The sequence below is a fragment of the Pan paniscus genome, chromosome 1 (assembly GCF_029289425.2).
Source record: "Pan paniscus chromosome 1, NHGRI_mPanPan1-v2.0_pri, whole genome shotgun sequence".
Lineage (NCBI taxonomy): Eukaryota > Metazoa > Chordata > Mammalia > Primates > Hominidae > Pan > Pan paniscus.
The window spans coordinates 70,128,803-70,141,696 of NC_073249.2; the positions used below are offsets into that span (position 1 = coordinate 70,128,803).

Here is a 12,894-nt window from a genome sequence, read left to right on the forward strand (position 1 = left end):
AAAGCTTTTGATGCACGGCCTGAGTTAAGAACCACTGCACTATCAGACCACCATTTTAGGAACTTTATTTCCTTCAGAATTATCAAAAAATCTAGACAATGAAGAGAGCAAGAAAAATTTTTATTTTGAGACAGAGTCTCGCTCTGTCATCCAGGCTGGAGTGCAGTGGCTTGATCTCGGCTCCCTGCAAGCTCCGCCTCCCGGGTTCATGCCATTCTCCTGCCTCAGCCTCCTGAGTAGCTGGGACTACAGGCGCCGACCACCACGCCTGGCTAGTTTTTTTGTATTTTTAGTAGAGACGGGGTTTCACTGTGTTAGCCAGGATGGTCTCAATCTCCTGACCTCGTGATCCACCCGCCTCGGCCTCCCAAAGTGCTGGGATTATAGGCGTGAGCCACTGCACCCGGCCCAAGAAAGCAAAATTTTTAAATTCAGATTATTTTTATTAATAATACAGATTAACCTTATTACAACAAATACCACCAGAAAGGAGGTCATTTCATAAAACATTTCATGGCTAGGCATTATTTCATGTTTTCTCTTTGTCCTCATAAGGACAATAAAAATGAGGTTTGCATCATACTGTGGTTCCACTCACCAGGTGGTAGAGGCTTCTTGTCCGCATCAAACACTAGTAAGTCTTGCTGTCCTTCCCTGAACTCAACATGGAGAATGTCACTAAGAGCTCCAACAAGTTCTGTCACATTTAAGAAGCCTAATTTTTTTGGTGATAGTTGCTCTTTAAAAATTACCTGTCACAAGAAAATAGAAATTACATGAAACAGCATTAGATAACAGATACATAACATATATAGTTGTCCTTGGACAACCAAACTAAATCTTAAAGGGTCAATGAACTCAAGTATTACAGAGTAAAGGCTGACTTCCATACCAGTATAAAACAAACCAAGTGACCAATAATCCCTTACCATAAAACTTCTAGGTCAATGTCAAGTTCCTTTTAAAGCATGTGGTAAACTAAAGTAAAAGTTAGGGTGGGCACTTTTCACTTCTCATTTTTAACAATGTCTGAATATAAAGCAAAAGTGTTTAAAAAAACAAGAGGAGAATGCACAAATTACAACAGTTGTAATAAAACTATTGGTATTTCTCTATTTTCCAATAAAGATAATATTCAATATCACTTCCGACATGTACAGAAATTGTTTAAAAATATTTCCTTAAATTTTGTTTATTATTTCACCTTAGAAGTTGGAATAAAGGCCAGGCACGGTGGCTCACGCCTGTAATCCCAGCACTTTGGGAGGCCGAGGGAGGTGGATCACGAGGTCAGGAGATCGAAACCATCCTGGCTAACACGGTGAAACCCCATCTCTACTAACAATACAAAAAATTAGCCAGGCGTGGTGATGGGCACCTGTAGTCCCAGCTACTCGTGAGGCTGAGGCCGGAGAATGGCATGAACCCGGAGAATGGCATGAACCCAGGAGGTGGAGCTTGCAGTGAGCCAAGATCGCACCACTGCATTCCAGCCTGGGTGACAGAGCAAGACTCCGTCTCAAAAAAAAAAAAAAAAAAGTTGGAATAAATGAGCAGCTATCTATCGGTGTACTTCCCATAGCATACAGTTTGATTTTCTTGCCTTAGAAAAGAAGAAAAGTCATACCAAATGAAGACAGAAGATAATATATATGGGATAGACACATAAAATACATTCCTTAAACAGAAAACATTTCGTATGTCTTAAAAGGACTGTCTATCATCAGTTATTTATTCCATAGTCAAAAGCATCACCAACATTATTTTAGTTTCACTCATTTATATTAACTGTATCTTACATAAATTCTTAAAACATTGAAAAAAAACTACTCCAAAGGGTTAAAAGTGAAATGTTCTCCCAAAGCTGCCTTCAGTCTTCATATTTTGCATCTATTGTAGGTATTATTCTAAGAAAGACAATAAATATGTTGCATTTATTGTATGTATTATCCTAGGATGATAAATTTGCTTATTTCTGAGCCTAAAAAACAAAACCTGCTACATCTAAAGAGACTTTTTTGTTGTTGAGTGACTTCTATCTTCATTCTTTACATGCATTTTATACTGAAAAACTCAATTAGTGTATTTTTCCCTTTTTAATCTATCGTGCAAATTATTTTTAATACTAATGTTAATGCTTTCAGTGGAAGACCTTCTAATATGTATTCTCATCTTGGCTCTTCAGGTAGTCTCCCATTTGAATTTTAATACATTATTCTCAATCCTTTTGGTTTTTAAAGTGAATAAGCTTCAGTTTCCTCAATTTATGTTGTGAATTTATTTTTGAGTTTTACATTGGGTTGTTATCTGCTAAATTGGTTATGAAAATGTAAGCTGCCATCTTCCAGCTTTCTCCTCCGCACCAAGAGAAACAAGCAGATGAGAACATAGTGCTCATCTGGATTTCTCAATCACTTTGACTTGACAGCTCTTATTCAGAAATGACATTTTCCTTTAGAATTTATCTGTATTTTGGTAAACTGTAATGATGCTGAGTGATCTGATTATTAAAAGACAGGATGTGAGTTTAATCAGGAACTATTTTAAAAATAAACACTTCAGTTAAATTGGCAACAACAACAACAACAACAAAAAATTCCTCAGTCACCTAGCAATCACTTCCCTGGAAGTAACCATTATTGCCAGTTCCTTGTTAAAATGTTCCAGAGATTATCAAAACTCAAATATGATTCAACATAATAGATTACATATACTAGGTACATCTTGCTTTTTTCAATTATTATCTCAGTACACGAAACACAGTTGAGTTTTGCTAGCTGATCCTGAGACTCAGTTTCTTTTAAAAGGTTAGTCAATTTACTAATATGTCAGATATATTTTATCCTAATTCCTTTGTTATGCTTTCTGCTTTATTGGCTCCCAACTATGAACAATGAAGAAACTGATGGGCTGGGAAAAGTGGCTCATGTCTGTTATCCCAGCACTTTGGGAGGCTGAGGCAGGAGGGACTGCTTGAGGCCAGGAGTTAGAGACCAGCCTGGGCAATATAATGAGACTCTGCCTCTACAACTTAAAAAAAAAAAAAACTTAGCTGGACATGGTAGCATGTGCCTGTAATCCCAGCTACTCGGGAGGCTGAGGCTGCAGTGAGCTATGATTGTACCACTGCACTCCAGCTTGGGCAACAGCAAGACCCCATCTTAAAAAAAAAAAAAAAGAAAAGAAAAGAAAAGAAATAAATAAATTGATATATTTCTACTCCCACCCTCCTTACTTTCCTTCCACCTTCAACGAAATTTTAATTATCCTTTTCTTAGAGTTTAGATTTATGCCTTAAAATATGTGTATATATCCTGTTTACATGATTTTGTTTTCTCAAAGTCTGACAATCTTGCAGTACAAACACTTTATTTCCTGCAAATTAGCATAATGAATATCCCCACAGGCTTGATCAGATTTGTGTTTGATCTCTTTGACAATACTATAAGTTATGCTATGTTCTAAAGAGGGGCACGTAATATCTGGTTGTCTCTTTTTTGGTGTTGTTAAGAGCCATTATTAGTCAATTCCTAGATCCATTACTTTGAGGGTTTTAACAGCAGCATTCTGTCAATTCCTTTTCATTATTTAGTTGGAACACTCTATAGATGTATGCTTTCCCTCCTGCTCTTTGCTTATCCAGCTGTATCAATTCATTTAGGAATGCCAAGATAAGTGATTGGCTCTCTTTATTTACCATTTTTAAAGAAAGTGAACTAGTTCCATCATCCTCTATGTTGAGTCATCAGTTTTTTTAGTATCGTATAAACTCACAGAATTAAATATATTTGATAGGCTTCAAAATATTGCAATTATTATCCTTATTGTAGCCTGAAATAATTCTTCAAGTGAATTCCTAAGCTCTAATGTGAACCTAGTTTTTAATAGCTTCCTTGCTGGTCTGGTATGACAAGATGTTCCAAACTCAATTTATGTAACTAGGATATCCTTGTATACACAATTTGAATTATCTAATTATTCATTTGCTTTATATCAAATTACACAACAATGGTCTCAGAATACTACCACCAATATAATCAAAACAAAATAATTTTGCATATGCTCACCCTTTCTTCTTCCACTATTTTGTGTAACTGTACTTTGTCTACATTAGCAGAGTACATTGCCACGAAACACTATATTCTCTCCCCCCAACCCTCATTTGATCTTAGTTGTATAAATGGTATTCACTTTCAGTCCTTTTATCAATGTCTCTCTAGTGTGATTTTGGTTTTCTGATGTTCATTCTCCAGTAGATTCCTCAGGAAGGGCTCATGGGAACAAGAGTTCTTGAATTCTTGCATGGTGATAATAGCTTGTCTGGCTCTCTGCAACTGAAAGTCAGTTTTGCTAGCTAAAGAATCTTTGGCTCATGTTTTGAGTATATAAGTCACTCCCTTTTCATCTAGCTTAAAACATTGCTGTGAAAATGTCTAATAATTTAACTTTTGTTTCCTTTATAAGTCACTTGCTGTTTTTGTTTAAATGCCCAGAAAAATTTTTTTTCTTTTAAGTCCAGAAATTTGATATTGGTCATTCTGAGTTGATATTGTCAGATATGCAGTGTGCTCTTCAAAACACATAGCCTCAAATCTTCCATTTCAGTAAGGTTTACTTGAATTCTAGTTTTTAGGCTTCATTCTGTTTCCTTCTTTGGCTTTATTATTCATGTTGGCTCTTCTTTGCCTGTTTAATACCTGTCATTTTCTCTTGAATCATCTTTATCTTTCCTTTTTTTCCCTAAGATTTTCTTATGTAAAATTTCAAACAGAAAAAGTTGAAAGAATTGGATACTGAACTCTACCACTATAGAGTTGCTATGTCATCTGTGTATCCAACCATCTACCAACCCATCTTATCTTTTATATACATTTCAAAGTGACCTGTAGACATCAGTAGCCTTTACCCCAAAATAGGCCAGCACGTACAGCATTAACTAGAAATCAGTATCTGTTCACTTTTAGGTAAAATTTACACGCAGTGAAATGCACACAACTTAAGTTTACCAGTCAGTTAGCCCTGATAAATGCAGAACTGTGTAACCCAAACCCCTACTCAAGATACAGAACACTTCCATTACCTCAGAAAGCTCTCCCTTTCCCAGTCACCCCTAGAGACAAACTTTTTTTCCACCATAGATTATCTTTGGCTATTGTATTATTTAATATAAAAGACATTCTACAGTATGCTGCTGTATGAGACTTACTTCCACAGCAACTATTTTTCAGATTCATCCACACTGGTTCATGTATCAGCTGTTTACTTCTTTTTCTTTTTTTTTTATTATTATTATACTTTAAGTTTTAGGGTACATGTGCACATTGTGCAGGTTAGTTACATATGTATACATGTGCCATGCTGGTGCGCTGCACCCACTAACTCATCATCTAGCATTAGGTATATCTCCCAATGCTATCCCTCCCCCCTCCCCCACCCCACAACAGTCCCCAGAGTGTGATATTCCCCTTCCTGTGTCCATGTGATCTCATTGTTCAATTCCCACCTATGAGTGAGAATATGCGGTGTTTGGTTTTTTGTTCTTGCGATAGTTTACTGAGAATGATGATTTCCAATTTCATCCATGTCCCTACAAAGGACATGAACTCATCATTTTTTATGGCTGCATAGTATTCCATGGTGTATATGTGCCACATTTTCTTAATCCAGTCTATCATTGTTGGACATATGTGGAATAGTATTTTGTTGTACAAACGTACCACAATCTCTTCATTAATTCCCTTATTGATGAATAGTAGGCTTATTTCCAGTTTTGGGAGGCTATAATGTATAAAGCTGTTATGAATACTGTCATATAAGTCTTTGAGGACACAGACTTTGAATAAATATCTGGGAGTATAATTCTGGGTCAAAGGATAAATACACACTTATAAGAAATTGTAAGAACATTTTCCACAGTAGTTGTACCATTTTATACTTGCACCAAAAATGTGAGTTTATCATATGTTTATCAGTCACTCATATCTGCATTTGTGAAGTTAGGCCATTTACAAAAAGAATTGTTTGGCTTTCTATTATGGAGCTATAGACTCGTCTTTATGTATTCTGAATATAAGTCCTTTGTTAGATGTATGATTGTAAATATTTCTTCCCAGTCTGTGGTCTGCCTATTCAATTTTAAATGGGGTCTCCTAAATAGAAGCTAATTTTGATGAAGTCTCATTATCAGTTTTCTTTTAACTGATTACTGCTTCTGTGTCCTAAGAAAGCTTTGCCTGTCCAGGTCATTAATGTATTTTAATTCACCTGGAAGTTTTAGACCTTTAATTTTTTCATTTAGGTCTATGATACATCTTGAAATAATTTTTGTACATGGTGTCGGGTTGGGATTCTTTTTTTTTTTTTTTTTTTGTATTCAGTTGTATCTTGCATTCAGTTGTTCCAGCATCATTTGTTGAAAATATTTTTTCAAACTCCTGGCTTTAAGTAATCTTTCCATATCAGCCTGCCAAAGTGCTGAGGTTACAGGCATGAGCCACCATGCCCAGAGCTGAAAATACTGTCTTATCCCTTTTGAATTCCTTTGGCACCTCTCTCAAAAATCACTTCAGTGTATATGGGTGGATCTCCTATGCATGCACTGTAAGGCCAAATTCATGGATTTGTTAGTATCTACGAATAGTCTGCAAGAATTATGATGGGGACTATATTGAATCTATACATTAATGTTGTCATGTTCATATAATGTTATCAGTAATGAGTCTTCTCACCCATGAGTATCTTATACCTCTCCATTTATTAGTCTTCAACTTCTCAACAATGTTTATTAGTTTTCAGTGTACATGATTTATGTTTCTTTTGTTAAATTTATTTCCAAGTAATTTGACGATATAATAAACAGAATTTAATTTCATTTTCCAATAGTTTGCTACTTACATATGAAAATACAATTGATTTCCGTATACTAACCTTGTATTTTGAGCTAATAAGTTAGTTCTAGTAGCTTTTTCATGGATTCCTTAGTATATTCTATATGAACAATCATGTTTTCTACAAATAAAGTTTTACTTTTTTTCTTTTAGGTTTTCATGCCTTTTATTTCCTTATTGCACTGGTTAGAACTTGCAATACAATGTTGAATAGAAGCAGTATGACTGGATATACTTACCTTGTTCCAGATTTTAAGGGGGAATTGTTCAGTGTTTCACCATTGAGTATGACAAGCATATTAATAGGTTTTCACAAATGCACTTTATCAAAATGAGGAATTTCTTTTCTATTCCTAGTTTTCTGAGAGTTTTAATTGTGGATGGGTATTAAATTTTGGTAATTCTTTTTCTGCATCTACCAAAATAATCACATGGCTTTTCTTCCTTGTTATTCTATTAAAATGGTGAATTACCTTAATTCCTTTTGAAATGTTACTCCAACCTTGCATTCTTAGGATAAACCCCTCTTGTTCAGGGATTGCTTAATTCAATTTACTACTGTTTTGTAATAGACTTTTGTGTCCACGTTACGAGAAACATGTTCTAATTGTTTTTTTGTAATGTCTATGTCAAGCTTTAGTAGCAGGACAATGTATTTATAGAATGAGTTGGGGAGGCCAGGTGTGGTGGCTCATGCCTGTAATCTCAGCACTTTGGGAGGCTGAGATAGAAGGACTGCTTTAGGACAGGAGTTAAACACCTGCCTGGGTAACATGGTGAGACCCTGTCTCTAAAAAAAATTTTTTTTTAATTGGCTGGGCATGGCACCACATGTCTGTAGTCCCAGCTACTCAGGAGGCTGAGGCAGGAGGATTACTTGAGCCCAGGAGTTCAAGGCTGCAGTAACCCAAGATCATGCCACTGTACTCCAGCCTGGATGACAGTGAGACTCTCTCTTAAAAGGAAAAAAAAAAAAAGAATGAGTTGGAGAATATTCTCTGCTATTTTAAGAAACAATCTGTATATGATTAATATAATTTCTTCCTTAAATGTTTTACAGAATTCACCAGCAAAACCAATATACATCCTTTTCAGTCTTACTGTACCACTTCAAATAAAATATAAGAATCTTGCAACCCTATAGTTCCAGGTACTGCCCCTCCACTCATTATGCAGTAGTTTTCATATGCATTACATTTTCATGTTATAAACCCAATTATTTAATGCTGTAATTTTTGCTTTAAACAGTCATATATTTTAACTGATCAAAAAAGGCAGTCTTTCATATATGCCCAGATATTTACTACATCCTTTATTCAATCCTTCCTGAAGATTAAAGTTCCAATCTGGCATTATTTCCTTCAGCCTGAAGAACATTATTTAGCATTCTTATAGTACCAGTCTGCTTCCAATTCTGATTACCTGAAAATGTCTATCTCATCATCTTCATTCTTGATATTATCACTGGATATAAAATATTGGGTTAACAGTACTTTTCTTTTGAGTATATTAAAGATGTCATTCCATTGTCTTCTAGCATTGCTTCAAGAGGTCAGCCATCATTTGTATCACTGTTCTCCTGTATGAAGTGTGTTATTTTTAGTCTGGCTGCTTTCAGAATTTTCTACTTATATTTGGTTTTCTGCATTTTTACTATGATGTGCCTATGTGAGGTTTTCTCTGTATTACTTGTTTGGGGTTTTCTGGGCTTCTTAGATTTATAAACTTCTTTCACAAGATTTGGGAAATTTGGGCCATTATTTTTTCAGATATATTTCTGCTGTGCCTTCTTAGGCTCCAATTATATTAATAGATACATTAGGCCATTTGGTTTTATTCCACAGGTCTCAGGTCACTCAAGTTCTATTTTGTTTCTCTGTTCTTCAAATTGGATAATTTCTATTGATCTGTCTTGAAGTTTACTAAAGCTTTCTTCTGCCATTTCCAATTTGTTATTAGTGAATTTTTTACTTCAGATATTTTAAGTTATGAAAATCACTTGGTTTTTATAGTTTCTTTTTCTGCACTGAAATATCTTATCTCCTCATTTACTCTGAATACATATTCCTTTATATCCTTTAACATGGTTGTAAGAGTTACTTTAAAACCTTTTTTGCTAACTTCAATATCTGCATGATCTCAGAATTTCCATTGATCACCTTTTCTTTGTCAAGGGGTCACATTTTCTTGTTTCTTACTGTATCTAGTAATTTTGGTTTGTGTTCCAGGCATCATGATAGATGTATTGTAGAGAATCTGGAATCTTTTATGCTCTTTTGGAGATTATTGTTTGATTCATTTTAAATTTGGCTGAACATAAACCCAAAATCTGCCACCCTTTGATGGGCAACAGCTGAAATATCTTCAGTTCTTTTAGCCTTAAAAGAACAGAGGCTGCTCTATGTCTGCCCCAAGCATGTGCAGTTAAGGGTCAGGCAGAGATCTGAGCAAAGCTTATGTGCCAGGCACTGTTCTAAGTGCCTTATTTTTAAGTCATTTAAACTTCACAAAACTCTATAAAGTAGGTATTATCTTGACCTAACATATTGTCTATAAGATAGCACACAGAATTATATATCTTAACAATTATGCTATACTATCTCACAATATCTATGTTTTTACCTATAAATATACTATAGTTTTCATGGCACAGTAGTTAAGAGTTAGGATTCTGAAGCCAGACTGCCCAGGTTAAAATCTTGGCTCCACCTATTACTGGAAGTTGATGCTTAGGCAAGTTACTTCTCTGTGCCTCTATTTGTTGTGAAAACAAAATGAACATATGCCAATATGAAAGATGCTCTGGATAGAGGCTGGCACACAGTTAACATATGTATAGGACTTATCTTTTAAAAACTGGACATATGGCATTATCTGAATTATTCTGCAACTTGATTTTTTTCACTCAACATTATGGTTTTAAAAATGATCCATGTTGCAGAGCAGATTTATTTTATACTACTACATACAATTCCATTGTATAAATGTCAATCTCTATCCATTATCCTACTGATGTCCATTTGTTTCTCATTTGTTCCTATGTTGTGCTGTGCACTTCTTTACAGGTCTTCATGCGTACATGTGCAAGAGTTTCTCTAGAGTGCAAATGTAAAAGTGGAACTACTGGATCCCTGAGGGTGCATACCTTCAACTTTACTTGATAATGCCAAAATGCTCCCTAAGAGCATTTTGTCCCACAAGCAGTGTATGAGGTATTCTGCTTCTCTGCATTCCCACTGACACTTGGTATAACACTGTCAGACATTAATGGGATAATCTTTATTATAATAATATTATAACAATAAGTGGTAAAAATATCCTTCCTATGCATAATCAAGTATTTGTTAAAGATCATATTCTCAAGTCTTATAATATACTAAAATGCAAAACAAAATGTTTCCGTTTTAGAGCACAGACCTGGAGAATCCAAGGAGTAGCCACAAAATTCCATCTATCACAAGAAATATAAGCCATAAAAAATTAGGGTTGGGGAAAAGCAAAACACTTACCTCATACTCTCCAAGCAGTTTAGAAATAAACAAACCCTCTGGGAACTTAGATACAACCTAACAAATAGAAAGTGAAATACAATATAGACACACTGAAATGCTGAGTGACACAATATTAAAATAATATAAACAAATAACAACAAAGGCAAAAGTAACATTATTAAATGAATTTTAGTCATATTACATTGTTTTTTTTTTAAATGAGTTTCCAGTTTTAAAAAACATTAGAACAAAAAGAGACTGTGATTTCCAACATTTCCAGAGTTGAGAAATGATTATTACATGATACTGCAATACCACAACTCTCCAGAAATTCCTGCACTTCTTTAAGCTCAGCTAACACATTTAGCTTCAGCTCACATAAAACATCCTATAGCACAGTTTCAAGCATTTTAATTGTTAGAAAAGAAATGCAATAAACACTAGAAAACATTTTGGAAAATACAGTTAAGCAAAAATAAAAGATCTGTTAAGAGCATTATTGTCCATACGTACATCAAAATATCTATTTAATATTAAAACAAGATCAATATTTCTATAGCCAGCTTTTAAATATCATACCAAAGACATCTTTCCATGTCAGTAAAAACAGATAAACATTTTCACTGGCCACAGATTTTTCAAAATATTAAAGACATCTAAATGTATTTGATCTTCTATTTTGTTTCTTATTTTTCATCCCAAATATTGTAATGATTATCCTCATGCTTGAGTTCTGCACACTAGTTCAATGATTTTTAGAATAATTTCCTAAAAGTAGACTTACTCTATCCCAATAAAGTACAAAAATCTTTGTTTTCTAAATTTTTCCAGATATATTTTATACAAAATTCTAATCAAGCTTCAGAAAAATCTAAAGTAAAAATTATTTCAAAATCCTGTGACCCAGAGACAGCCATTGCTACATTTAGAGAAACACCCTTTCAGAAATCCCCTTATGTGTGCACATGTTATTCATGGTTTTATATGAAAGAACAATTCTAACACACTATTCTATAAAACCTGTTTTTAAAGTCCAACAATAAGTCAAGGGAGAAACTTCAATGTAAACTAAGAGAGACATACATAAACTTTCTCATAAGCTACATGACATCCCTAGTTTGGAGAATATCCAATATTGATACATAACCAATCCTTTAAAATTAATGCCTAATTTTTCTCCAATTTTTGGTACCACAAAAAAATCATATTCACTCTTGTAATCCCAGCCTTTGGGAGGCTGAAGTGGGGGAATGCCTAAGGCCAGGAGTTCAAGACAGGCCTGGGCAACAGAGCAAGACCCTGTCTCTACAATTTTTTTTTTAATTAGCTGGGTGTGGTGGCATGCACCTCTAGTCCCAGCTACTTGGGAGGCTGATGTGAGAGGATTGCTTGAGCCCAAGAGTTGATGGTTGCAGTGAGCTATGATTGCACCATGGCATTCCAGCCTGGGTGACAGAGCAAGACCTTGTCTCTTAAAAAAAAAAAAAAGTCATATTGAATGTCCTTTAACAAGTAATTATTGGACACTTGCTCAAGTGTCTAAACAAAAAAACAGGGCCTGAATGCATCAAGGTTTTTGCATCTCTCCTAGTAAAATCATGACAGTTGAAATGGAATAATATAAGGCAGTACAAGCTGTAATAGCACCCTGATTACTCAAAGCAGGATTAACAGCTCCCACAAAAAATTTAAGTGTACATAACTCTTTGGCTCAATACATAACACCAAAGAGTTTTCACTTATTAGTAAGGTAAAACAAATAAGACTAATGACATAAACAGGCAATTCACATAAAAAATATATGTGACTACTAAGCACATGAAAAGATGCTTAATGTAAAAATCAAAGGATAAACTAAAACAACGTGATGGGATAGTAACACCTGTCAGTGGGAGTATAAATCTGTTCAAGCATTTTAGAGGGCAATTTAGTAATATTTATAATCAAAACATAAGATGCCTCTGACTAGCAATTCCACTTCTAGAAAAATGTCCATGGACATTAACTGGAGAACTTTTTCCATAGCCAAAGATAAAAACACCAAAACTTTAATCAATCACGGATCTCTACATGAAACAGGGTACATCGATGTAATGGGATAACACACATTGGAACAATATTTAATGTACATTTATAAAATTGGTATTTGGAAAGATCTTGAACTGTTTGTCAACAGTGATCTAGTGGGATGAGGGGAAGAAGGAAAGGAAGAGAGAACTTATGGAAGAACTTATTTGCTAAACAGTTTTATGTTAAAAATTTTTAGGAGTACGTATTTTGTTTCTTTTTCTTAGTCTAAAAGAATTGTTGCTTAGTTTGAAGTATATTAAAGATTAGATGTAAATTAATACTTGCAGACAAACTCAACCACAAATGATATATAAATTTATAAATCAATTATTATTGTCTCCCAGAAACAGAAATTACTTACAAATTTTATCTTATGTTTTAGTTCTGAACTGATAGTTCCTCCAGGTCCAATCTGTGCAATAACTGATTTGAATGTGTTCTCCAGC

General features: G+C 34.5%; 1 protein-coding gene across 6 annotated transcripts in view; it reads right to left on the minus strand.

Annotated features, from left to right (window-relative positions):
- The window catches only part of TDRD5 (tudor domain containing 5), a 91,940-nt gene that overhangs the window by 52,002 nt on the left and 27,044 nt on the right, over nucleotides 1-12,894 (minus strand). For all 6 annotated transcript variants that reach the window (XM_003824709.6, XM_057301998.2, XM_055111039.3 and 3 more), the window contains exons 5-7: nucleotides 12,810-12,893; nucleotides 10,397-10,453; nucleotides 599-752 (exon numbers count right to left, since the gene is read on the minus strand). In XM_003824709.6, the coding sequence (XP_003824757.1) occupies nucleotides 599-752; nucleotides 10,397-10,453; nucleotides 12,810-12,893 (295 nt within the window). The remainder of the gene's footprint in view (nucleotides 1-598; nucleotides 753-10,396; nucleotides 10,454-12,809; nucleotide 12,894) is intronic.